Below are 26,622 nucleotides of genomic sequence, written 5' to 3'. Positions count from 1 at the left end.
CAAAAGACTGCCTGTACCCTTCTAACAACTTCATCATGGATGCCCTTAATACAAATGTAGATTGTTCATATAAAGATTTTATACAATTGGCAAAGTAAGTACATAGTTTAGAAATTATTGCCATCTTCTTTGCCTCCTTTTTTGGTAGCAAAATATTTTGTTTTTCCAAGCATTTGGTATCCACCCCTTTTTCTGATATCTTGAGAAGCTATCCCTTAGTGTCTTTTTCAACTCATAAAAGTACCACCCTCCGTCCTTCAGGCCATCATCTCCTTTTAACAGGACTGTTGTGATAGTTTAATAGGTCTACCAGTTTCCAAGTTCTCCTGTTTACAATCCAGTAATAGTAATGCTATGAACTAGCATTTATATGGCACCTTAAGGTTTATAATGTGCTTTGCATATATCATCTTATTGGAAGCTTAAAACAACCCTGTCAAGTAGATGCTATTAGTATCCTTATTTTACGGATGAGAAAACTGAGGCTGCCAGAAGTTAGTGATTTGTCCAGGGCAAGTGACTTCCTGACTCCACGTTTAAATCTGTATAATATTCCACCTAACTGCCTCTGATCAGAAGTGTCAAACTCTAGAAGTGCCTCAGTATTCTGTAGTGTGGCCCAACCAGATTAAAATGTAATTTGAAAATATTTAACAAAATAAACAAAAGTAGAATACAATACAGATGATGTTCATTTGTGGTTTTCTTAGCATTCTGCCTGCAGGAATCCATTTCTACTTGACTTTGACACCACTGCTCTAATCCATCTACCACTCAACTGCCAAAAATCTTTCTGAAGAACGGGTCTGATTGTGTTATTATTGTGTTCAAGAATCTTCAGTGGCTTCATATTGCCTCTTTGATAGAACACAAATTCCTTTCCTTGTTATTTAAAGCTGTTAACATTGGGCTCCAGCCTACCTTTCCAAGTGTTTTCTCCATTCCTCCTTTTTATATAATTTCATGTTCCTGACATACTGCCCTGCATTTTGGCCCTTGAATTCAGTGTCCCAATTCCTGCTTCATGCCTTAGTACAGGCTGTTCTCCATGCCTGGAGTGCTTTCCTTCTCCAATCCATTTTCTGCATACCCACCAAAGTAACTTTCTTTAAAGTCAGATCTGACCATGTCACCCCCATTCAATAAACTCAATTGTTGCCTCTAGAATAAAATAGAAACTCCTCTGTTTGACTCTTAAAGCCCTTCACAGTTTGACCTCAGCCTGTCTTCTCAGCTTCATTATGTTATCACTCCTCTTTCCACACTTTATAGCCCAGTCAAACTGTCTTTCTCTCCTTGTGCCTTCCAAGTGGTACTCCATCTCCCATCGTGGTGCTTTTGTATTCCCTTTCCCTTGGGGTCTGGAATGTACTCCCTCCCTACTTTGACTTCTTAGAAGCCCTAGTTTTCTTCAAGGCTAAACTCAAACACTACCTTCTACATTACTCTGCTCCTTCACCAGTTGCTATTACCTCTCTCCCCTCAAATTATCTTGTATCAATTTTGTATAGACGTATAAATGTACATATTATTGCAAGATTGTAAAGTTTTTGAGGAGAGCCATTGTTTCACTTTTGTCTTTGTATTTCCGGAGCCTAACATAGAGCTAGGCACTTAATAAATGCTTGTTGATTGATTGACATGAAAATCCATATTTATAAAATGAATAAATTAGTGTTTATTTCTATCACAGAAGACTCTCACTTTAAAAACCTATTCACTCGAAGATTCTTTTGAAAAATACACCTTTTCTAGTGCATATAGGATATTCCCTTTTGGTCTTATTTTTGTTCATATCTTCTTATAAGGATAGGAACTAGATCTGTTATTTTATTGGTATAGGGAACTGCTAGGTAAGAAAACTTCTTTTTAAGAAAAAAAATTTAATATTTTAAGAGAATTTTAACATTTAAAAAAATTTTTTGAGTTCCAAGTTCTCTCTCTTTCCCCCTCCCCCATTGAGAAGGCAAGCAGTTTGATATAGGTTATACATGTGCAATCATGCAAAACATTTCTATGTTAGTCATGTTATGAAAGGAAATACAGACCAAAAAAAATCCGAGAAAAATATGCTTCGATCTCCATTCACATGCTATCAGTTCTTTTTCTCTGTAGGTGGATAGCATTTTTCATCATAGTTCTTCAGAATTATCTTGGATTGTTGCATTGCTGAGAATAGCTAAGTCACTGACGGTTTATCATCATACAGTACTGCTGTTACTTTATACAATGTTCTCCTGTTTCTGCTTATTTCACTTTGCCTCAATTCATGTAAGTCTTAACAAGTTTAATAAAACTTCTTCTACCACTGTTTTGCAGTTGATGTAGTTTTAGAGGGTAACATAGGATTACTGAGAAAGTAAATGACTTGCCCAAGGTCATGCAAACAATATATGTCGGAGGCAAATTTTATCCCAAGTCGTCCTGGCTTCAGGGCTGGCTCTTCATCCGCCATCTTTTTTAATATCAACTTAATTTATAAAAATATCCCTTCTCCCAACATAGCCAGTTATCCTTTGTAACAAATAGATAGAGAAAAAAAAATCCACAAAACAACCAACCATCCAACACATCAACTCTGTTTAGAAGTATGTGAATTATTCTATTATCTATAGTGCCCCCCCTTCCTCTGCAAGGGATAGAGGACTATCTACAAAAATTAATTTATAAAAATTCAATTTAATGCATTTTAATACCTCTAAAGAAACTGTCTGTAGATCAGAGTAAGTATATAAATGTTGAGGAGGTAATTCAGCATTTTAAAAGTGACTAAATTTGGTAGAATTAAGAAAGGCTGTGTAAAGAGATATGATAAACATGGATTGTCAGAGAAAGAAGATGGAAATTATTTTAAGCTTCAGACAGAGGGAATTGTGTGCACAAGAATGCATGGGCCTCAAAAAATAAATAATGTGCACCCGGGAATGATATTGAGATTGAGATTTAGAAGTTGGTGGTAGTAGCCAAGGATTTGGGATTTCATAGAATAGATAATAGGAAGTCACCATATATTACTGGGGGGGGTTATTTTATGTTTTTTATAGTTTTTTTTATATCACCTACATTACCTCTGTGTCCCTTTTTCCCCCTCTCCCAAGATGCTATCTCTTATAACAGGATTTTTTTTTAAAGGAGGCAAAAAACTTCAGCAAAACTAATGAACACATCAAAAAATCTTCTGTTACATCATCATAAATTCTTATGTAGGAGGGAGACATAAGGAAAAGATGCTTGAGGATGATTTTTCTGGCTGTCCCCCAAATGAGGTTTACAACCACCCAAAAGAGTTCAGCCTAACAATCCACACAGGAAAAACCATGAGGATGAACTGTTGTTCTGACTTTGGTTTGTACTTGGGTGGACAGCCCATTGAACTCTCATACATCAATGCATATTTTAGACAGACACTACAGGTGGATGGGTAGGCTGGATTGCATTTGGAAAATTTTACAGTATCTTCATTTATTCCAAACTTCTCCCTGAAACAAAATTTTAACAATGGAACACCATTGTCCCAACTGCTATGATCTCCAAAGAATTAAAATTGTGGTTCACCCAAAGGGCAGTGAAGAGCCTGTGGTGGATGTCAGTAGACTGCAGCATAGGATTTTAAAATAGAAGTGAAAGAAACTTTAAAGGCCATCTGTTTCAACCTCCTCATTCTACAGATGAAGAAATGAACAGCCAAAAGGCAAAATGAATTGAAAAGGTTCGTATAGGTAAAAAATAGAACAGCCAATATTCAAATTCACATCGTCTACCAAATCCAGCAGTCTTTCTGATATACCAAGCTCCCTTTAACTGAGGAGCTGCATACAAAAAGTGGCATAAAAGAGGTCATTAAAGAAATGTCTGACTAGAAAAAGAGGCTGTAGTGTGTCCTTTTGTACAAAGATCTGGGCTCAGAATCAGGAAGAACTGAGCTTAAGTCTGCTTCAAACGCGTACTGGCTATTTAATTTTTTTCTTAACTTTTCAGTGCCCCCAGGAAACTCTCCCAAGACAGGTAAGCTACAGGGAAGGTAAAGGAAATCTTCATCAGCCAGCTCAGGACATTGATGAAATCATAGGTCCACTTCCCCTTCCTCATACAGTCTCCAGTCTGTTATTACAAAAGGCGGTGTAGTGGGAGTTAGGGCTAACATGGATAGTCCATATGCTGTACTGATATCCTTATAATGTTAAACAAAAATCTGAAAGAAAGGTTCTTAATGTATCATGAATACCTTTGGCAGTCTGATGATGCCTATGAAATGTGTAAAATTTATATATACGTATATATGAGAAACTTATTATATTGGAATATTTATCAAATTTTTAAGTTCACAGACCATAGTTTAAGAACACCTGACTTAGAAAAAGGCCTTTAGCCTGTTAAGTGTATATCCTCTGCAGAGTATTCATGGGAGGACATGGATTAGGGTTAAAAAGGATGAGAAAGGATGAGTGGTTGCAATATTTGCTGCTGGAAGGAGTATCCATGTGTAGGAGATCATAGATCCTTTGATGGTGTTCTAGCTATCACATACAAGACAGATTGAGTGAGGAAACACTAGAGGCAAGGAAATCAACTAATGGTTCAGGAATTAAGATTGCTATTGTCTGATTGCTTCCCGGACATTAATGCAGCATATTGTAATGAAATGTTGCAAAGCAGTATACCTGAATTCTAATACAAATTTCATTACTTACTAACTTTGTGACTATGGAAAAGTCATTTAACTTCTCCTTGCCTCAGTTGTTTAATCTATAAAATGGAGATATCAGCTTTAGGCTTATAATTCTGTAATTGTGAAGAGAAACCTACAGAGTTCTCATCAGTTCTTAAGTGTCCCTTTTCCTTCTAACAGAATATATAAGCCAATTTTAGATGATGTGGGTCATATATATTAAATTTCATTTTCTAATGTTAATAGTAATATTAGTTTAATATAAATATATTAATATAATAATTATATATTATATAATATAATTATATATAATTAAATATAGCAGTTATGGTCTAATATAAACCTATAGGTTACAAAGCTTTTATTTAAAATTAAAAATGCTAAGTCATCATCCTTTTGAATCTTTGAAAATACCAAATGTCATTCAGCATTATTTATAGTTCATGTTTTTAAAAAAGAATTCTTTCATGTTTCTTACACATGATGGCCAGATACTTAGCTTTTACTCTAATCAAACACGATTAAATAATAGCAGAGTATTAAGGTTATCTTTTGAACAAAGATATTCTCTTTTTAAATGTTTGTTGTGGTAAACTGTAGAAATAAATGAAGCATGTTAAATATCACAGTAAAGGATTGAATATTTTATAAATCTCTACGGCAGTAATAACATTAGCATAGTGAAAAGTTTTCCAAGTTTTCCTGGACTGTTTGATACTGAGAATATTCTGTTATGTCTACTAGTATTTTACCTTCTTTTTAGTTAGTTTTTAAATATTAGGAGCAGCTCCATTGGGGCTTTTTGTTGTTGTTTTTCCTTCTGTTTTAGTTGTTTCTTGGCCCCTTTGTGTTTTTAATTCATCTGGAAAGATGAAGAGGCAGCTGCTATGGTAATGATGCATTTTGCTTAATGAATAGCAAAGTAACTAAACACATAAAACACATGTAAACTGTCACAGAATTAGTTTCTGTCACTGCCCCCAAAGTTGTTGCTATACTTTCTTTCTTTTTTCTTTTCCCTAACCTCTAAAAAGTCTAACTTTACTGAAATGTTTTTCTGCTTACTTTGCAGAATTGTTCACCCTATGGTACATTAGAGGTAACTGCCTATGCATAGGGAAAGAGGGTTGATTAATTGGACAAAGACATAATTTTCCTTTGAGCAAATACACAGAGATACAAAAAATTGATTAAATATTTAATTTTTTTGGACTAGGCCATCTTTTGTTCTCATCTTCTCTCCCTCTCCATCATCCTTCCCTCCCTTTCTCCTTCAGTTTCACCCTCCCTTAATCCCTCCATTCCTCCTTTTCTTTCCTTCCTTTGCTATTAATGACCTTTCTGACTTTCTCTTGGGGGGGTGGAACAGTTAGTAATATGTGTTTCTTGAAGATGTTTCCATCCTGAAGGCCAGCTGTAACTGTATTGACAAAATTCAGCAATGCCTTTAAAGTTCCTGTAATCTGTGCCATCCTGTCTCATACTGTCCCATCTCATAGTTGTCCTCTCTCTGCAGTGCTCTATGCCCAGGTCTCTGTGGCTGGGCTGCTCCAGCCTGGCGGACAGCATGCCTTCGCTGCGATGCCTGTATAACCCAGGGACTGGCGCACTCACAGCTTTCCAGGTACTTTCTCTGTCTCGGGGGGAGGGGGTAGGGGGATGTACACGGGTGTGAGTGTGCCTCTCTCTTCTTTCACACTCTTTACTGACATTCATTTTATTCTTCTTCATATCTTAGATATTTTTCATGTCATTTGATATGCTTCTTTAATGATCTTTTCCAGATTTATGCAATCTAAAACATTTTCATTCCATTGATTGATTATTATTGGTTTGCCAAAATTGACATCGACTTGGCTATTGGTTCTCAGATCTATTAAATGCAAAAGTATTGAACTTTAAGAAGTAGCCCCAGCAAATAACTTCAATGTATAATGTTTTCTCCGGACCTGTATCAAGCCAATTTATATATGTCATCAGTTAATTACATGCAATTGACTAGCCATCCATGTTTTTCTTATGACTGTTGAGTGTATATAGTGTATTGAGCCTTCTGTTACCAATACTGTGCATTCCCATTTAAGACCACATGTTATTTACACTTCAGTTAATGGTTGCAAGACCTAGAAGTCCATGAATATGGTATTAAACTTAAAACAATCTAGGTGGACTAATAGTGGTCTTAATGGATCCTAAAGGGGAAATTCCTTTCAGAATTAGGCCAATGCCAGGTTGCTGTGGGAGGAAGTTGAAGAGGAAGAGTAGAGAAAGAGGCAGATAGTTTAGTTTTAATTTGATAGCTAACATTTAAAAAGTATAAACGTGTATGTGTATGGGCAGGGACATTTGAGTGGTATTCTTGACAAATAAAACTGTAACCTGTACACTTCAGTTTTGGAAAAAGCTTTTTAGTCAGCATTTTATTGTAATATATAATACCGTAATTGTTACCATCTTGCCCATCTATGGCATAATTGATCTTAAAGATCTTTCAATATAAGTTAGTAATATATAAAATACATTATGTCTGAATTCCAGATAAAGTGAGGGAATCAACATTGAGTGATAGATTTTTCTTAGTTACATTGCCTATATAAGTACTAATAATTGTTGCTCCCTAGTGGTGCTATTTTAGTCTGACAATTTTGCAAGATTCTGTTTGTTTTTTATAATTTAACATTCAAATAAATCTTTTTTGCTAACACTAACATTTGTTATTGTTGTAGTTCTGGACTTGTGATTTCATTGGGGTAGGGAGCTCCTGGTGTGGAAACCCCCAAATATCAATGTAGCAACTAGCCTGCAGATGATTGTCTTAGAGAAATTGCCTGGAGCACTGAGAGTTGAGTGCCAAATACTGCCAGAGGCAGAATTTAAACCTAGTTTTCCTGAGGCCACAGCCTGTCTTCTATTTACTGTGCTAAGCAGTCTTTCAGTATTAAGCTTACCTAGTTTAACTAATGGTAGATCAAATGTAAACTTTATATAGACTCATGTAATCATGAGTCTTTATTTAAAGCGTTTTGAGCACAGAATGATATGCCTTTATTTGTATAGCACATTACAGATGTCAAAGTATTTTAGCATGCATGATTTTATTTTCATCATAATTGAGTAGTTATTGTTATTCCCTTTTTATAAATAAAGAAACTGAGCCACAGAGAAGTTAAATGACTTGCCCAATGCCATGTAGCTAGTTGATAATAGAGGTGGGCCCAGAACTCTGCTCTAAACAAATTATCTTTATAGAACACCATGGATATTTAATTTACATAGCAGCCTTTCAGTGAGGTGTCTCATATTGTATTGGTTTGAACATAGACTGTACTTTTTACACTTTCCCTGACAAATTTGGTCAGTGTGTATCATGTGTGGCCTAAACTTGGTGTTTTTTACTTGGGTTGTTTTTTTTTTTTAATGTATGCCTATTTTGCCCCCCTTCAGATAGCTCTCATTTTAGGAATGTGGCCTGTATTTGGACTTATCTGATCCTTTAACTTCACACAGTACCTGGTTTAATGCTATGCACATAGTAAATATAATAAATATTTGTTGATTGATTCACATAACCATATTATGGAAACATTAAAGATAATCATATCTAATTAAAAATATGAAACTTAATTGCCAGAGGCAAAAACTAACCTAAATTACAATCTAACTTAGATATACTTAGAAGAAAAATTTAGACCTTAAATGGTAATTTATAGTTGAATAGGAAAGAACTCTAGACACATTCAGCAATATTGCTAGAGTTCCATTTTTAGTGGGTCTTAATCAACAAACTGCTGGGTCCCCATAGAGTGAGTATGTGTATATGTACACATATAACATTTTACTGGCACAAAAGTGTGAAATTGCACAATTACTAAATACTTTGTGAGGAAAATTTGGTTTAGAGACTATGCTGCTAAGTTGAAGAATGAATCTCCTTTCCCCCACCCCACCCCAAGTCAAAGAAGATTTCATAGGCAGTTCAATTTGAATGGAACAAGGTACTTACTGCTTGAGATATATATCAAGAGACAGAAACCTATAGGCAAAATGGGACTTGGGACAATTTTTTGGCATGTGTATAGTGCCTTATGCATGGTGAGTGTTCAATAAAAAGTATTCATTTGATTCATTTCCTTTCAATAAATGCTGCTTACTTTCATGTTGGATGGTATTTTTCAAAAAATTTTAGGGAACTTTTCGTACTACCAATGTCTTTTTCTTTTGGTGTTGATGAATTATAGGTGGAAGAAAGGGAAAAATATATTTGAGATAATAATTTGTACTTTTAAAAATATATAATATAGACATATGAGTCTAGTGTTTAAAAGTTTCATAGTGGAACAGGTTTTTTTTTTTGCATTCATTTTCCTTCTTTTAAGAAGCAGGGAGTCTACGGCCACACCACCCTGAGCACACCTGATCTTGTCTGATCTTGGAAGCTAAGCAGGGTGGGGCCTGATTAGCACTTGGGGCAGCTAGGTGGCGCAGTGGATAGAGCACCAGCCTTGCAGTCTAGGAGGACCTGATCTGGCCTCAGACCAAACACTTGACACTTACTAGCTGTGTGACCTTGGGCAAGTCATTTAACCCCAATTGCCTTAAAAAAAAAAAGAAGCAGGGAGCATCCTGAGATTTTAAAATTCTTTAACTTATGGCAGTACAAATTTAGAAGACCATTTAATTATTGTCAGTTTGTCTGATTATATATATCCAGAAACCCAGACAGGAATGACAAAATCAGGATGTTAAGTTGGTTTAATTGCTGAACTAATGACATTTTAATGAAAATTCTGAAAAAGAAGCCGAAGGTTATATGGTTGGGTTCAATTTAGGCATGCTTTCATTTTCTCTTTTGTGAAAAAATGTTATATGCAAAATCTGTGGCTTAGTTATTTCTTGTTTCACATTGTGTGTTGGAGGATTATTTTCATCTCCCCAGCAAATGATGGTGATTTCATCATATAGAGTATTAGATAGGAGTTAAGCATTAGAAAATAAGCAGCTGGAACAGCTGAGGAATTAAAAAGAAAATTTGTTTTTTTCCTTAGAAGATGAAATTACAGAGGAATTTGATTGTAACACTAAAGATATAAATAGATATGATATTTTAGGTAGCATGGAATGGCAGTAAACTTGAGTAGAATCTTGAACTGTGGGAAACACTTGCTGCCTTTGAATTGGCTACAGTCATGTGACAAAGGTCAGAATTGTGAGGGGAGGGATGAATTCAAGAGAGGCAGCCTATTTAAAAATGCTGGTAAATATACACAGTCTTGCTAAACATGAAGTGAAACATTAAAAGATCAGAATTTTTATGCTTGAGATCAAGGAACATGAACATAAAAATACTGAGAGTTAATTTTGGAATTTTTATTGTTTGGGAATAGGTTAGTGACAGATTATTAAGGTAAGATTCAAATCCTCTAACACTATTACAGTAAAAATTATTTTCACAAAAAGATTTACCAAGCATAGCTTGATCATAATCAATACAACCGACTTTCAAGGCAACAAAATAGTATTGTCCAGTTCCATGGAGTTTGTTGGAATTTGACTTGTATTTGTAGTATCTTTAGGCAAAGTCCCCTGTGACCACATGTTGACTTTAAAAAACACATTAACATTGTCCATATACTCTTGTATTTTTATTTATTTTGTTGAATATTTCTTAATTATGTTTTAATTTATTTTGGGGCTGCTGTACTCAGAAGTATATGCCTAAAGGACAAGTGTTTTACACCCTTGATAATAGAGTATGTAAAAAGGACTAAAATGAAATAAATCTAGAAGAGTAGATGGCAATCAGATTGTAGAAGAATTTAAACACCAGGCTTAGGAGTTTATATTTTATCTTTGAAGCAGTAGAGAAACACTGAAGGTTTTTAGCCATAGTTTGTCCCAGCCTCAATTTGAAGCCTCAAATTTATACACACACACACACACACAGAAAAAAAGTACTAATGGTACTTTGCATATATGTGCAGATGTCTGTTCTCCCAAAGAGATCATGATAATGAAATACTGTTCCAGCAGTTACAAATTGACATGGATGGGAGAGAGACTTATAAGATTGATTTATTTCATGGTTTATTCACTGCATACAGGTATTGATCAAAACTTGGAGAGTATATATGTGTGTGCAAGGATATTGCCAAATCATTTAGGTTAATTTATCTTTTCATTTGTTTTTTAGTGAGTTAAGTTGCCAGATTATTTCAGCTTTAGTAATAATAATTGATTTCCTTCATTCCTTAATACTTATATGTATTTGCTACATAATATTGCATCCTATAACTGAAAATTATTCTTATTGTTATTTGATATTGAGTCTAAAAGAAGGCATATATTGGAAAGAAAATCTTATTCTTGATTTGTGATGTTGGATTTCTTGATTTGTTTGAAGTTCACTTCTCAAGAGTGTTGTGGGAGTTGGGAGGGGTAGAGGCTGGGTAACTGAAGACAATGGAAAGAGCCCTCTGCCTTTGGCATCAGAAGACCCAAGGATACAGTCCTGCATCCAGCCTTGGGACTGTGTGACACTAAACAAGTCAAGCAACCTCTCTGAGCCTTAGCTTCATATTCAGCAATGTAGAGGTCATCATGTGTTCCCTTGCTGTCTTGCAAGAATTGTTATGAGGACAAAATGAGAATAATGTATGTGAAATGTTTTATAACTGTAAAACTTCATGATGTGAAGGACAGTTTTGTAGGTAATGCCTCCAGTGAAGCAGATCAAAAGTTTTCCGAGCATAGCAGATGTTCTTCATGAACCATGGCGAAAAACATTCATCACCTATTGGCCATAAGTGTTAAGTCTGGTCTCTTTGAACTTAGCTGGATTGGTCCTTGTACTGCAGATTTACAGTCTGTAACTGGACCCATACTTGATATCATTCAGTCAGTCAGTAACATTTATTAAGTGACTACCATGTGTCAAGTACTATGCTAAATGCTGGAGATACAAAGAAAAGCTAAAAACAGTCCCTTATTCTCAAGGAGCTCATAAACTAATGGGGAAAAACAATACATAAAAAGAAATTGGAAAGGGTTGCAGGGGGAGAAAGAGAGGAAGGGTAGCTAGCACAGGGGCATGATGAGGTCCTGCAGCCAGGTGAGAAATGATGAAGTGGCTGCCTTGCACCCCTTCCTTAAATGGAGGATTTCAGAAGAGCTGTCCCTTGTCAACCCTCTACACTTAACAGTCTAAAGAAGGGAGAGGGGCCCCAGAGGTAGAGGGTACTGAGGAGGTGTGAATTTCAGAGCTGATGTGATCTTCTAGGAAGATGAGTTTCTGAAGTCAGTGATGAGATCCAGGAGAGCAGGCAGGTAGGAAATTATAAAATGATTGCCTTGGGCCCCCTTCTTAAATAGAGGATCTGAGAGAAACTCTCCCATGTTCATCCTTTGCCATTTCCAGTCAGGGAAAGGGGGTGTCTTTAAGATTCAACAGATGTGGCATTTGAGAACCTTTGATCCTCTTGCCTGGACTATTGCAATAGGCTTCTGGTTACTTTCCCTAAGAGTTATGATAATGGTAATAACTAATATTTATATAGTGCCAACTGTGTGCCAAACACTATGCTAAGCACTGTACAAATGTTATCTCATTTGATTTTCACAACAGCCCTAGAAGGCAGGTGCTATTATTATCCCCATTTTACAGTTGAGGAAACTAAGGCGGACAGACGTTAAATGACTTGACCAGGGTCACACAGCTGTAAGTGTCTGAAGCATACTTGAACTCTGGTCTTCTAACTCCAGGCCCTATGCCTTATCTACTTTGCCCCTTGTTACCTGTCTCCATTCAAATCCTTCCTTCACTCAGCTTCCTTCCAAGTGAGCTTCCTAGAGCATAGGTCTGACCATGTCACCCCTCAGCAACTCTACTGGTTCTCTATTACCTCCAGGACCAATTATAACATGCTCTTAGGTTTTTAAAGCCCTTCACAACCTGACGTTTTCTTCCCTTTCTAGTTTTCTTGTGTTTTACTCCCTTCTACATACTCTGCTGTCTTACTGGCGTGTATGAAGTGTTCAGGAGCACTAGCACCTCAGAGGGCTTGCTGAGCCCTTTTCAGGACCGATCATCCACCTTTGGTGTCTACTTGATTCACCCAACTCTCACATGTGGCTCCAAGAAGTTGTAGCATGGGCAGTGGCCACACCCCCAGTAAATAGTCTCAGCAGACAGGCTAAACCAAGTTGAAAGTAACCAACAGGCCCCAAGCCTATCAGTGAGTTAGGGGGATATCTACCCCAAGCATATGAAGACTTCCCCTGGCAGAATGGGTGAATGAGAACAAGCTTAGAGCTTAGTGAGGCATTGAAGACCCCAGGGTCATCCACTACATCCTGGGCCATCATCAGTCAGCTTGATTTCTGTCCTGCCACTGGACTTCAGTGATTCTGGAAGAGAGAATGAGGCTGACAACTTCATACAATTCTGCCTCACTTAAATCCAGTTCATGCACAAGTCAAGACATCCCCCCTTGATGTCACTGGTCCGCTTTGAAAATGAAGGCCAAACAAGAAGCATCTTACTTTACTGCCCTCTTTCCTGTACATTGCACAGGATGCTCTATCTCCTGAGTCACCTGCCTTGTTTCTGTCTTTTCCCTGTGCCTGGGATGTTCTCCCTCCTTGCCTCTACCTCTTGGTTTCCTTAGCTTCCTTCTAGACTTAGTTCAAATTCTGCCTTCCACAGGAGGTCTTTCTCAAAGCCCTCAACCTTTCCTCTGAAATTACTTTCCATGTACACTGTCACATGTCTTATATGTACATTGATATGTTATTTCCCCTATTAGAATGTGAGCTCCTAGAAGGCAGGGCTGGATTATGTTTTTGCTTTTCTTTTTGTCCCCAGGCCTTAACACAATGGTCAGCACATGTTGGTGTTTAATAAATGTTTGGTGATTGACTTTACAGAATTGCTTTGAGAATTAAATGAAATAATGTACATTTAAGCAGTATATAAATTTTAAAACCCATGAATATTTATAGTTGAAAATATGATATTATAAGATGTCTCTAGTGTTGTGGTAAAAGGGTAGTTGTTAGAGTGTTCATTCTTGCCCTTTTGCTATCCTATGAGAGCAGTATATTTCTAACCAGTGCTGCCGAGACAGTAAGTATATTTCCAACCACTACTGCTGTCTCTTCTCAGTGACCTGTATCTTGGGCCACCTGCTTTGGTATATTCTTAAATATTGAGATATCTAACTGTTAGTGGAGAAGTCAGTATTGTACAGTAGAAATTGTGCTGGCCTTGGAGTCAGGAGAGCTAGATTATATCTTGACTTTGATACCTTACTAGATGTGTAACCCTGGGCAAGTCACTTCCTTTTTCAGAGTCTTCATTTACTTATATAATAATAGATTATAATAATTACACCACCTGCATTAAAGGAATGCACTGCATAAATCCCAAGTTGTTATGTAATGTTAACTATTAGGAACTACACAAGTTGGTTTATTTTTCCCTCAGAGTAGTACTAGTTATTTCTGAAATGACCACATTCTCTTGCCCTTTTCCTCTGTGATCAAATGTATGCATTGTAAGATGGTTCTCTAGGACTGGGATGTACAGTACATGGTTCTGTAATAAAATTTATCTGAGCGCCTTCTTCTTTACTGCATCTTTGGTCTGCTTCAAATGTCCCAGCACTTTCCATAAAAATCATTTATCTTTTTGGTCCTAGACCATTTCTTCATTTCGCATTCATTGAACAAATACTTATGCAACATCCACTACGATTAGGTACTGCAGAAGGATAAAAATACTGATATGGTATAATCCTTGTTCTGATTGAGGCTTACATTCTAGTAGGAAAAATAAAGTATATGTGTAAATAACTCTAAGGGATAACTTGAAAGTACAGTGAGAAGGTACAAAATGCTATGTTAGTTCAAAGGAGAATGATCAAGTTCATCTGGGGATTTCAAGGAAAGCTTTATGAAGGAGATGACGTTTGATGGGTGTTAAAGTGTGTATAAGAATTGGACGGCTAGAACTGGTAGAGAGTGGGCAAAGGGTGAGACCAGTGTGAGGAGAGGCACAGAGACAGGAAACCATGAGGTAGATTTGGGGAACCACAAGTAGTAATTGTTGGCTAGAATGTAATGTAAGAGGAGTAGTTGGGAAGAAGGTTGAAATGGTACACTGTGACTGAAATGTGAAGACTTCAGGCCACAGAATATGAACTTGATTTGGTTGATAATGGGGAATCCTTGAAGGTTTTTTGAATGTAGCAGTAACGTGACTGGAACTATACATTATGAAGATTAGTCAGACATATCACCTGGATTTGAGTTTGAGACAGGAACAGTCAAGTTATTGTAGTAGTTAACACGCATTTATTAAGCACCTCCTATGTACTAAGTACTGCGCGAGGCATTGGGGTTAATAAGGTAAAAACAAAACATCTCGTGCCCTCAAGGGGCTCACACTCTCCCAAGACAATTATGTATGTAAATACAAATATAAGCACATATAGAATACATACAAAATAAACACAGACTAACTTTAGGAGGGTGAGCACTAGAAAGTAGGGAATGAGGAAGAGTTCATAGAAAGTAGAACTTAAGCTGAAGGAAGAGGTGAGAGTTTCCAGATGAGATGGCTGCCTGAATGGGAGGAAAAACACTCAGCTCCCATATACCCACCCATACCCATAAAACCCTGAAGTTTGAGCCAGACCAAATAACGATTAAGAAATTCAGTGAAAAAATACAGAAAATGTCTTTCACTGTTGATCTGCATAAAAAGTTAGCCAGAGTAGGAAATGGAATTGTGAGCCAAAATAGTGCCAGTGCAGGCAAACAAGCCCCAGCCTCCCAGTGTAACAACAGGTGGGCCAGAGACACATGTAGCCTGCAAGGCTTGTGTCCAAAGGCAATGCAAGTGGAGAGCTTCCCTGGAAATCCCTAGAGTAGTCAGAAAGACCCAGATGGGAACTGTGGGCATGGCAGGGAAAGGGAACGACCACCCCAGGATGCTCTGGCCCAGAGGCTCTCTGCACTTATTCTGCCCTGAGATGCCACAAAACACCTTGAAGATCTAGCACTTTGAATCTCAAAGATCCTAGGGGACCTAACCCAGCAACCCAAATTACCCAGGTTGAGAATAAGCAGAGGTGACTCCCTATGTCCCTACCTAAAAGCAAAGCAGGGTGAAGAGTCTAGCTCTGGAACAGTCCCAATTAAGGAACTAAAGCTAGAGAGAGAAGTCAAAACAAAACAAAAAACTCTGGTCAATATAAAAAAATTGTAGAACCAGAGATGTCCCAAAAGAAGGAGAGATAACAGGGGCAGCTAGGTGGTATAGTGGATAGACCGCATGCCCTGGAGTCAGGAGGACCTGAGTTCAAATGAGGCCCCAGACATTTGACACTTAACTAGCTGTGTGACCTTGGGCAAGTCACTTAACCCCATCACCTAGCCAAAAGAGAGAGAGAGAGAGAGAGAAAACTCCATTACAGCTCCAAGCAAAAACTCAAAGGAAAAAATGGATTTTCCACAAGAACTACATGAATACCCAGATGAAATTAAGGAAGAGATAAAATATTAAATTAAAAATTCTGGAGAAAGGATTAGAAGGAGAATAAATAGCCTAGAAGAGAAAGTAATAAACCTTAACCAAGTACTAGACTCCCTGAAAACTAGAATAGACCAAACAGAAATCAGTGACTCTATAAAAACAGCAAGAGGTGGAGTGTTGTGTGTAAGGAGCATCAGTAAAGCCAGTTTGGCTTTACTATAGAATATGTGAAAAAGAGTTACATAATTAGGCTGGAAAGGTAGTTTGGGACCAAGTTTTAAAGGCTTTAATTGCCAAACAGAAGACTTTACATTTTATTTTGGAAACAATATGCCACTGGAATTTATTTAGTAGGGGGATAAGGGTGATATAGTTAGACCTACATTTAAGAAAAATCACTTTGGTAGCTGTGTGGAGAATGGATTGAAGAGTAGAAAGGTTTGTGGCCCACCAACCAGAAGACTGTTTCAGTAGTTCAGGAAAGAGAGACTGAGGGTGCATTTTTAGATAGTAGCAGTGGGAATGGAGAGAAGGGAGACAGAGGGACACATACCTATAAAGTCAAAACAGTAATACTTAGTGATAGATTATAAGTTCCTTTGAGAGTAGGGACTGTTTCATTTTTAAAAATTTATATCCCCAGGCTCCGTGCACAGTGCCTGGCACATAGGTACTTTTGTTGTTCAATTGTTTTTCAGTCACATCCGACTCTTCCTGACCCTGTTTGGTGTTTTCTTGGCAGAGATGCTGGAGTGATTTGCCATTTCCTTCTGCAGCTCATTTATACATTTAACATGAGGAAACTGAGGTAAACAAGGTTAAGTGACTTACTCAGGATTATACAGCTAATAAATATCTGGTCAGATTTGAACTCAGGAAGATGAGTTTTCCTGTTGCCATACTTGGCATTCTACTTAATAAATGTTTATTGAATGATTAGTGATTGAATGTTGAGGATGAGATATAAAGAGGAATCAGATGACTCTGAAATTTTGTTGTAAGGTTTCTGAAGACATGCATGGTGATGAAAATGATAGAAATAGTAAAGTCAGGCAGCAAAATAGGTTTTAGGGACAATACAGTGAGTTTATTTTGGGCATATTAAATTTGAATTGCTTGAAGTAGATTTCCTAACGCGTAGGTCTGACCATCTTTCTCCCCTAGTCTGTAAGCTCCAGTGCCTCCCTATTCCCTCTAGAGTCAGAAATTAACAGTTTTTTTGTCATTTAAAGCCATTTATAATTTGGCTTTCCAATCTTATTGTATATAATAGTACTGTCCTTCGTGTACTTTACAGTCCAGTCAAATTGGCCTTCTTTCTGTTCCTTCCACATGATATTCCAATTCCTGTTTCCAACTCTTTGAACAGGGTGCAAAGTCCCCATGTCTGGATTATATCCTCAGTCTCTAACTTCCCCCTCTTAGAATCGCTAATTTCCTTCACATCTCAGCTCAAGCATCACCTTGTATAGTGCCTTCCCACTCTCCACCACTATTACCTTGTATTTATTTTGCTTTAAACAATTTGTCAGTGAACAAAAACCTAATTTTGTATTTTTGTACAAATCTTGCGTATACTTTTGGATGTTCCCTATATCAATGGAATCACAGTTCCAGACCCTATCTTTATGGACATGTTGTCTCTCCTAAGAGAAATGTAGCTTACATGAAGGCAGAGACTTTTTCATTTTTTGTATTCCTAGTACCTGTACAGTGCTTAGCATTTAGTAAGGCATTTAATAAATGCTTGTTGATTGATTAGTAAGACATCATGTTAGAGGTACCTAGGAGACAGTTGAATGCAGGTTTAGAATGAAGGTTGGGATGGGCCAGTGTGAATTAAGTTCAGATCCCATGTTTCATGAAATTAACAGAGAAATGTTCTTATCTCCTTAGATAAATTTTAGGCAAGAATTTCAGACTTTTTCAATCTTTGGGTTTAACTAGTGGCTAGAAGATATAAAAATGTCAGAGGGTCTCTATCGCCTTATGGAGTTGGGGTTTTTTCCATGTTCTTCAAAAATAATGTAGTATTGACAATCAGTTTTTCAGAAAAAATAGAAAAGTACATGGTTACAGTTGTGCTAAAATATTGCTCATAGTTGTCCTTACACTGTGCATGATCCACAGTCACTGAGTAGGTGTTATTTAAGTAATACAAATTTTCAGTTCAATATATGTGTGTTGAGTACCGATTGTGTGTATGCTTGGTTTTGAGGCTATAGAGATGAAAACAAAGGCTTTACTTTCAAGGAGCTTAAGTCTCCTAGGAGGTATAGGACAGGTATATAGATAACTATAATATAAGTGCATATGAAAGGTCAGAGTTGGTATGGGACAATTAGAGAGGGAGAGATCACTTGGACCTGGTAAGATCAGGGAAGGCTTCATGTAGTGGACAGTAGAGATGGCTCTATCATTGTTCATGAAGGAAGAAAAGAATTTCTAATTGTGGGAGAATTGTGGGAGAAATATCTATTTTATAGATGTTTATTGGTGGATCATTTGTTTTTGACTTAAAAAAAATACCAAACAACATTTCATTGGTGGCATGGTGGTTTCCTATGAGGAGAATTGATAAAAATGGATACAAGAATCCAACAGCTTGCAAATAACACAACACTTGACCAAAATCTGTTTTGTCTCCCCTACTCTGATTTTGTTCCAGTAGTTCAGGAAATGTGCCTGTGGACTATTTACAGTAAGATTATAAACTGAATCATAATTTCAGTCAATAGAAGCCAGAGCATGTGGCTCCCGCACCCCAGCTGGTAGTAAGCTCTCCCCAGGTTTATGAATGTAGTTAGATGGCCCCCAACTGTTTACAAGACAGCAGAGGTGAGTTCTTTGATTGACAAGTCAGAAATGCATTAGATCATTCTCTCTGCCAGTCTCTGGTTCACGCTGTTAAAAATGTCAGCCTCCAAGTTTGAATGGCAGCCCGAGGGCCTTAGAAGCTTTTTGTTTTCTGAGATGGAAACACAAATTGGATGTGTGCCTGAGCGCTTCATCCTGGGCTGTAATTTCATCTTTTAGCTAAGAACCACAAGGTACATGAGCAAAGCACCCTGTAAACAATAATACTGGGGAAAAAAAATAAACAAGGTCATGTTTCTGGTACGTTGATCTGCTGGTGTCCTGACCTCTATCACGTTGAACATCTCCACTCTGATTGCTGTTCCCTTTGGCATTACAATGAGAGGAAGAGAGACTGACATAGGAGGAAGAGATTTAAAGTTGCAGCGTCGATGCACATTCCTTGTATTGGCTATGAAATATTGAAGTGCCAGAATGTGACACTTGGTTTTTTAAGCAACCTTCTTGTTTGAGGTGTTTGCAACTCATTCCTTCCTCCTCCATTTGTCTGCTTTCATTGATAGGGTTGGAAGTAGTTGCCTTAAATGCATGAAAAGGGTCAGTGTTAAAGAGAAGTGTTCAAGATGGAACCAAATCAGCTTGGCAGTGAGGGGAGCATACATATAATCATTGTGAGCAAGGTAAACAGGAAGATGGGGTACGGCAGTCTGTATCCAAGTCCATAGAAGAGGCTTGTACCCTGTGGTAAGGAAGAATCCACATAAGAAAGATGGACCCTAGGTCCATAATTTTGCATGTCAGCATGAAAGGTTTTGGTAAACATGTGTAATGTTATAAAACAGTGTTGAAAATGAAACAAAAATGCATTTGGAGACAGTATTCATTTCTCTAGACTTACTATGGCCTTGACATTTGACTTGTTATGTGGAGTTTTCTATCTATCAAGCTCTGACATTAAAAATATTTTTATTTTTAAGTGCATTTTAATTTTTATCAAGTGGGTTAAGAACCAGGCATCAGGGAGAGTCAATCTGATGAGTGCACTAATCCATTATATTGATTATGCATAAGGTAATCTGAGGTAGAAATGTTAAAAAAATTTTTTTTATTGAAAAGTATTAAAGGAAAATATTTTCTATTAATATTTTAAAGATAAAATAATACTATTTGTAGATGATAAGCTTATCTAAAATATCTTTTGCTGTCTTAATAATGGACCCTGTCTTAAATGGTTTTTTTTTTTGTTGTTGACTAGATCATTGATTTCACTGGGGTAAGGCACTCCCAATAAGAAACTCCCCCTACCACTGCATATTCTCTGCAACTTAGTTTTAGAGCACTGAGAGGTTAAGAGACAGGACTCAGCCAAGGTGTTCTCCACATCAAGTCTAGTTCTGACCACCATGTCAACACACTGCCTCTCATTGTTTATCTTAAGTTCAAACTATTCCTTAGTGGATACCTTGTATATGACATTTTAAGCCGGCATAAGTTCTTTCAACTGTTTTGAATCACTGAAAAATAAGAATCTGTGGTAAAAGTATTTGAATTAGCCTTTATTCAAAGTTTTGAGGTGCAACTGCACATTAGCTTAGCCCTCCATAAGTGTTATAGGAATGAAATGTTTTTTATTTTGAGTGTATGGTAAAATGAATTGAAAAATATAATCATCTTTGGTATTAACACTATTGGGACTACTTAGGAACTATTTAGTTCCTATGGACTTGTCGGAGAAACATAAAGCTTCAGTAAATTGACCAAGGTCATAGATCTAGTAAGTGTCAGCAGAAGTATTTAAACCCGAGTCTTCCTAATTCCACGTACAACATTATCCATATCATAATAATTTTTCATAATATCTGGCATATGTGTATATATAATATGTGACTTTAAGTTTACAAAATGCTTTACGTGCCTTCTTGTCTGGTCCTCATAATAACCCCTTATAGCAGGGAGTAGAAGTAGTACTATTTTATACATGAGGAAACTGGGGTTCAGAAAGACTAAGTGATTTTTCTGTTGGTCATAAGAAGGTCATACAATCATCAAACTTAGATCTGGAAGAGACTTTGGAGGTCACCTGGCCCAGGCTCCTCATTTTATAGATAAGGAGATCATGGCCCAGAGTGGTTAAATAATTTTCCCTAGGTTACTTTGGTAGGAGTCAAACCTAGGCCCTTCTGGGTGCATTAGAGTTTGTTATTGAAACCAGGTCTTTTAACTCCCCATCTAATGCTTTCCACTACAACAGGAAGAGGAGGGAATCTTGGCAAAGGGGGGTGCTTCTGCCTTGTGCTGAATGATGTCTTCATAGGCATGATTATACTTTCAAAAAGATAGGCTGTAGGGGATAGAGTTCACTTAGTTGTTCTTGGTTTCCATTAAGCATTAAGTTATATTCAAAAAACAAACACAGTGAAGTTTATTTTACGTGTAGTTTCTAGGACCCCACTCTCTAACCTCGTTGGTCATCATTCCTCTTTTCTGGCATTCTGTAATCCTGCAAAATTGGCATTTTTCTCTGTTGCTCTCTCACAGCACTCCATTTCCTGTCTCCTTGCCATTGTACTGGCCATCCCCCCATTGCCTAGAATGTACTTCCTCTTTACCTCTACTCCATAGAGTTCCCCTCTTACTTAAAGATGCAGCTCTGGCACTGTCTTCTCCTTGAAGCCTTTATTATCCTCCTCCTCCAACTACTAATGCCCTCCATCCCAAACTACCTTGTATTTATCTACTTTGTACATATACACATATTCATATATATCTATTAACTTTATATGGTTATACTATATGGTGGGGTGTGTATACTTGTTTCCCCCATTGGGCTATAAACTTGTTGCAGGTAGGGATTGCTTAATTCTTTGTATCCCCAGCACCTAGCACAGTCCCTGGCACACAGTAGGCAGGCATTTAATAAATATTTATTGAATAATAAATTTTCAGAAAGTCTTCTTCAGAAATTGAATTCCAGTTGGCTGATTATTCTTTCTGGAGAAGAAGACTGCCCCCTTCCCCCCCAATTTGGTAGAATATTTTGAGTACAAACACCTAAGAAGTTAAAAAAAATAGTGAGGTTTGTATTTTTGTGGAAACTCTTCATTCATTCAGAAATAGTACAAAGCCAGGTGTGTTGCTACATGCCTGTAATCCCTGCCCTGGGGGAAGCTGATGCTGCTGGATCATTTGATCTTGGGAGTCCTGAGCTGCATTAGGGCTAAATAAAGCCAGTTGGGTGTTCACATTAAGTCTAGCCACCAATATGGTGAATCATCTGGAGAGTAGGGACACCAAACTGCCTAAGGAGAGGCAAAACCAGTCTAGTTGGGGAAAATGGAGCAAGCCAGAGTTTCCATGCTAATCAGTAGTAGTGAGATCCAGCTGATGAGTAGCTGCTGCACTGCCATTCTGGGTAAGATAGAGTCAGTCAAGCAAGTAATCAAGAAAGAGTTCAAAATATAGCCATCAAAATTATTTTCCTAAAGCTCAGGTCCAGTCATCCATCTCTTTCTCTCTGTGTCTCTCTGTCTCTGTCTCTCTCTCTGTTTCTCTCTCTCTCATTTACATGCGCGAACTTCTCCCTACTCCAGTGGCCCTGTTTAGCATCCAGGATCAAATACAAAATGCTATGGCCTTCAAAGCCCTTTATAACCTAGCCCCTTCCTACCTTTCCAGTCTTCTTACACTTTAATTCCTGGATACTTATTCTTTGATTCAGTGGTTTCCTGGCTGTTCTGTGAACAAAGACATTCCATCTCTCATCTGTAGGCATTTTCTCTATCTGTTCATCTGACCTGGAAGGCTCTCCCTCCTCAGCTCCACCTGCTGACTTGCCAGGCTTCTTTCAAGTCCCAACTAAAATCCCATCCTTTACTGGAAGCCTTCCCCAACCCTGCTTAGTTCTAGTGCCTTTTCTGTCTTAATTATTTCCTATTTATCCTATATATAGCTTTTGTTATATATATTTGTTTGCACGTTGACTCATTAGATTGTAAGCTTCTTGAGGTCAGGGACTGTCTTTTGCCTCTTTTTGAATCCCCTTGTGATCAGTACAGTGACTGGCACATAGTAGGCAATTTTAAAATGTTTGTTGACTGGTTGATTATAGAAGGTAATCTTCATTTCCTATGTAGGAATCCCTTTTACAATGTCCCTAAGAAATGGACACATAGCCTTTGTTTAAACACATCAGGTGATTGGAAGCTCCTGCTTAGGCAGGCAGCCTATTTCATTATTAGTCATTTCTTATAGTTAGATTTTTTTCTTCTATTAAACTGAAAACTAACTCCTATAATTTCCATTCATTGATCTAAATTATGCCCTGTACAGAAAAAAAATAGTCAGGCATTTATTAAGTTGCTAATATATGCCAGGCTCTGTGCTGAGCATTGGTGATATAAAGACAAGAAAGAAAGAAAGAAAGAAAGAAAGAAAGAAAGAAAGAAAGAAAGAAAGAAAGAAAGAAAGAAAGAAAGAAAGAAAGAAAGAAAGAAAGAAAGAAAGAAAGAAAGAAAGAATCCTTACATTAAAGGTGTTTACAATAAATCTACTAAAAATAAGTTTATTCCTCCCTCTTCTACATAATAGCACTTCAGATACAATATTTCAAGAGAGCTGTCATGTAACCCTCAGATTTTTTCTTTGTCAGGCTAAACGTACTCAGTTTCCCCAGCTCATATGATATGGTTTCAAGACCTGTACCATTTCAGTCATCCTTATCTGAATGTATTCCAGTTTGTCACTGCTCCTTTTAAACTGGAATACCTAGAACTGAACGTGATATTTTAGCTATGATCTGACTAGCTCAGAGGGTAACAGTGAGACTGTTATTTCTGTAATGTAATCACTATACTTCTGTTAAAGCAACCTTAGATTGAATTAATTTTTTTTGCTGCTATATTATACTATTGACTTATTAAGCCTTTAGGACAAATCATAGTAGTTCACATTTATATAGTGTTTTAAGGTTTAAAAAGTGCTTATCTCACAGCTCTTTGTGGAATGTACATTTTAAAAAATCGTATTCTGTTGTTTACTAAAGGATCTATGTATTGTATATATTTACCTAGTCAGCCTGACTTAATTTCGCCCATCTCATTCTTTTCAGAAACTAGAGAGGTATATTTTTAAAAACATTTTATTAGTTTATTTTGATTTATCAACAACAATCACTTCCATATGCTTTTGAGTTGAAAATTTTTCTCCCCCTTCCTCCCCCCCCACCCTCCCCAAGACGGCGCACAAGCTGATATAGGCTTTACATTTACATTCCTATTAAACATATTTTCACATTAGTGAAGTTGTAAGTAAAAATTAAAACCAGGAGGAGGAACCATCAGAAAGATGAAACAAAACTCAACAGAAAGGAAAGAGGTGTAAGTATTTTGACATGGCATATGTAGTAGCATATCAAAGTAGTACAGGTACTTTTAGCTCCAGTTTCTGAAGATTGTGAACATCTGCTTTAGAGGTATAGAAGAGCTCCACAGTGCACTAATTGAATTACTCTTTTCTGGAGCTGCAGACTGCACTAATTGAATTAGAATCAGCTGTGTGTGGAGGGGAGCGAAGGGTGGAGAGAGACTGAGACAGAGAGAGAGAGAAAGAGAGACAGAGAGGGAGAGAGAGAGAGAGAGACTGAGAGAGCGCACACGGAATAAACAGAGCTCAAGCCTTAGGGAAAGAGAAGATTGTGGGAGACATGACTGATGGTGTGTACTGTGCTGCTATCTAATGGCAGTATATGGAACTACATGGTCTCCAGGGAAGGTGCAATTCAGTAATTCAGTCTTCTGTATGACTGACCTAAGGCTAACTTCATCCAGTTTGGTTCAGAGGGCCCCAGAATGTATTTTTGTAATTTTAATGTTCAAAAGAAAAATCAGGAATAATTTTTCCTTTTAAAAATTACAGTGTATTTTATTATGTATTAAAGTTGATTGTAGAAGAGAATTAATGTTTTTGACTAACTTTCTTGCTATACTTCTAACCCATCCTTTCATTTTCATTGTTAAAAAAAAAAGCAAGTAAACTCTGTGAGACTAGTTATAATTATTTCAGTGCTTCTGGTGAGCCATTTCTCTGGTTTTGTATTTATGCAGCCATAACTAGCAATACAGAAATGAAGGAAAGCTATAAGGCTTTATTTTTAGACTTGATTTTTAAATACTAAGTAGAAAAGATTTATTTGGTTTGTTTCTCAATACAAGAAGTAGCAGTTAACTTAAAAGATATTCCTACACATGTTATTCAAGTACCAGCTAAGAAAATATTCAAAACTTTAGTTTTTATGGAATCAGGTACCAAAAATCTTATTGATCTACCCAAGAGTACAGAATTTAATTTTATCAGAAACCTGGGAAAATTTGAAGCACTCCAAAGTATAGTAAATCTTTCTCATTCTGTACTTTAAGTGGAATGTTAGCCACAATTCACATATAATGCCCCATGAACATATAATTCTGAAATATTTTAAAAACAAACTGTATCAATACTCCTTTTTTAAATCAGTTTAACTCTTAAGTATCTTAATTTGTAAAAAAGACCTTTATAACTGAAAAACTAATGAATGACAGGAACAGTGGCATTAGCAAAAATCCTTTTTTGTCTACCTTTCAAATTATTTGAATTTATTGCTTAAAATGTCCTAAGTCAGAACTGCAAATGTTAATTGTAGAAAGTTCAATATTCTTTCTCATGTATACTTCACTGTTAATCATGCATATTATCCTGAACACGGTTGTTTTGAAGCATCCCCTGCTTTTTAATGTGATGTTGGACTTCTGAAGATTTTTGTCTAAACATGTTTTCTAGAAAGACATTAAAATTTATGACAGCTTTTCTGCTTCTGAGAGCTTATAAAGTCATTTCCTTAATTTCATTTGGTGCATTTTAATATCATACCAAGTGCTTAAGCTTCACTGAGTAACCCACCTACGTATAATATTTGTATATTTTGAAAGGCTGTCATTGATGAACTTTAGTTGAAAATATTCTTTTCATTTAATAAGATAAAGGTATTTCATTATCTATTATTTATCTATTAAGGTAATTAACATAGGCCAGTGACAAACTTGTGGTGGCATCATTTATGTCTCATCACATATGATGAGTCCAGCCTATCACAGTAAAGACATTTCCCCCTCCACTCCATACATATAAGTGAGCAATGACATTTTGTTTCATGCTTACGATTTTGGTGTTGGATTAAATAGTGTGGTATAGTGGAAGAAGCTCTGGACTAGGAGTCAAGAGACATTTAATCCTGTATACCACTTCTTTCTTATCTGTAAAGATTATAAAATTAACTTTGATGATCTCTTTGATGATCTTGCAGCCCTAAAAGTCAGTAACAAACTAGAAGACAAAGCTAGCATCTCTTATACTGCCTCCTTCCGGTAATTCATGGATTTTTAGTCTTTGTTGTCTCAGCAATTGATTATGCCCACTTGTGGTTTAGTAGTTAGCTCAGGGCTTCTTTACAAGACTATAAATGGGAAAGAATCCATTGCATACAAGGTATGAAGTGCTTCTTTAAACAATCTATTTCTAGAACCTAAATTGTCCTGGGACCAGCTCCTGATATAAAAATTCATAGAAACCT

General features: G+C 36.9%; 1 protein-coding gene across 4 annotated transcripts in view; it reads left to right on the top strand.

The window, feature by feature from the left end:
• Window positions 1-26,622, top strand: part of BTRC (beta-transducin repeat containing E3 ubiquitin protein ligase) — a 193,904-nt gene that overhangs the window by 52,432 nt on the left and 114,850 nt on the right. For 3 of the 4 annotated variants that reach the window (XM_020966949.2, XM_020966957.2, XM_078151096.1), the window contains one exon: window positions 6,186-6,293. The exons of the other annotated variant lie outside the window; for it this stretch is intronic. In XM_020966949.2, coding sequence (XP_020822608.1) covers window positions 6,186-6,293 — 108 coding nt within the window. The remainder of the gene's footprint in view (window positions 1-6,185; window positions 6,294-26,622) is intronic. 4 annotated transcript variants of the gene reach the window in all.

This window comes from Phascolarctos cinereus, unplaced genomic scaffold (assembly GCF_003287225.1).
Source record: "Phascolarctos cinereus isolate Bilbo 61053 unplaced genomic scaffold, phaCin_HiC Scaffold_3;HRSCAF=262, whole genome shotgun sequence".
NCBI classification, from domain to species: domain Eukaryota; kingdom Metazoa; phylum Chordata; class Mammalia; order Diprotodontia; family Phascolarctidae; genus Phascolarctos; species Phascolarctos cinereus.
This window is presented reverse-complemented; position numbering and strand designations above follow the sequence as displayed.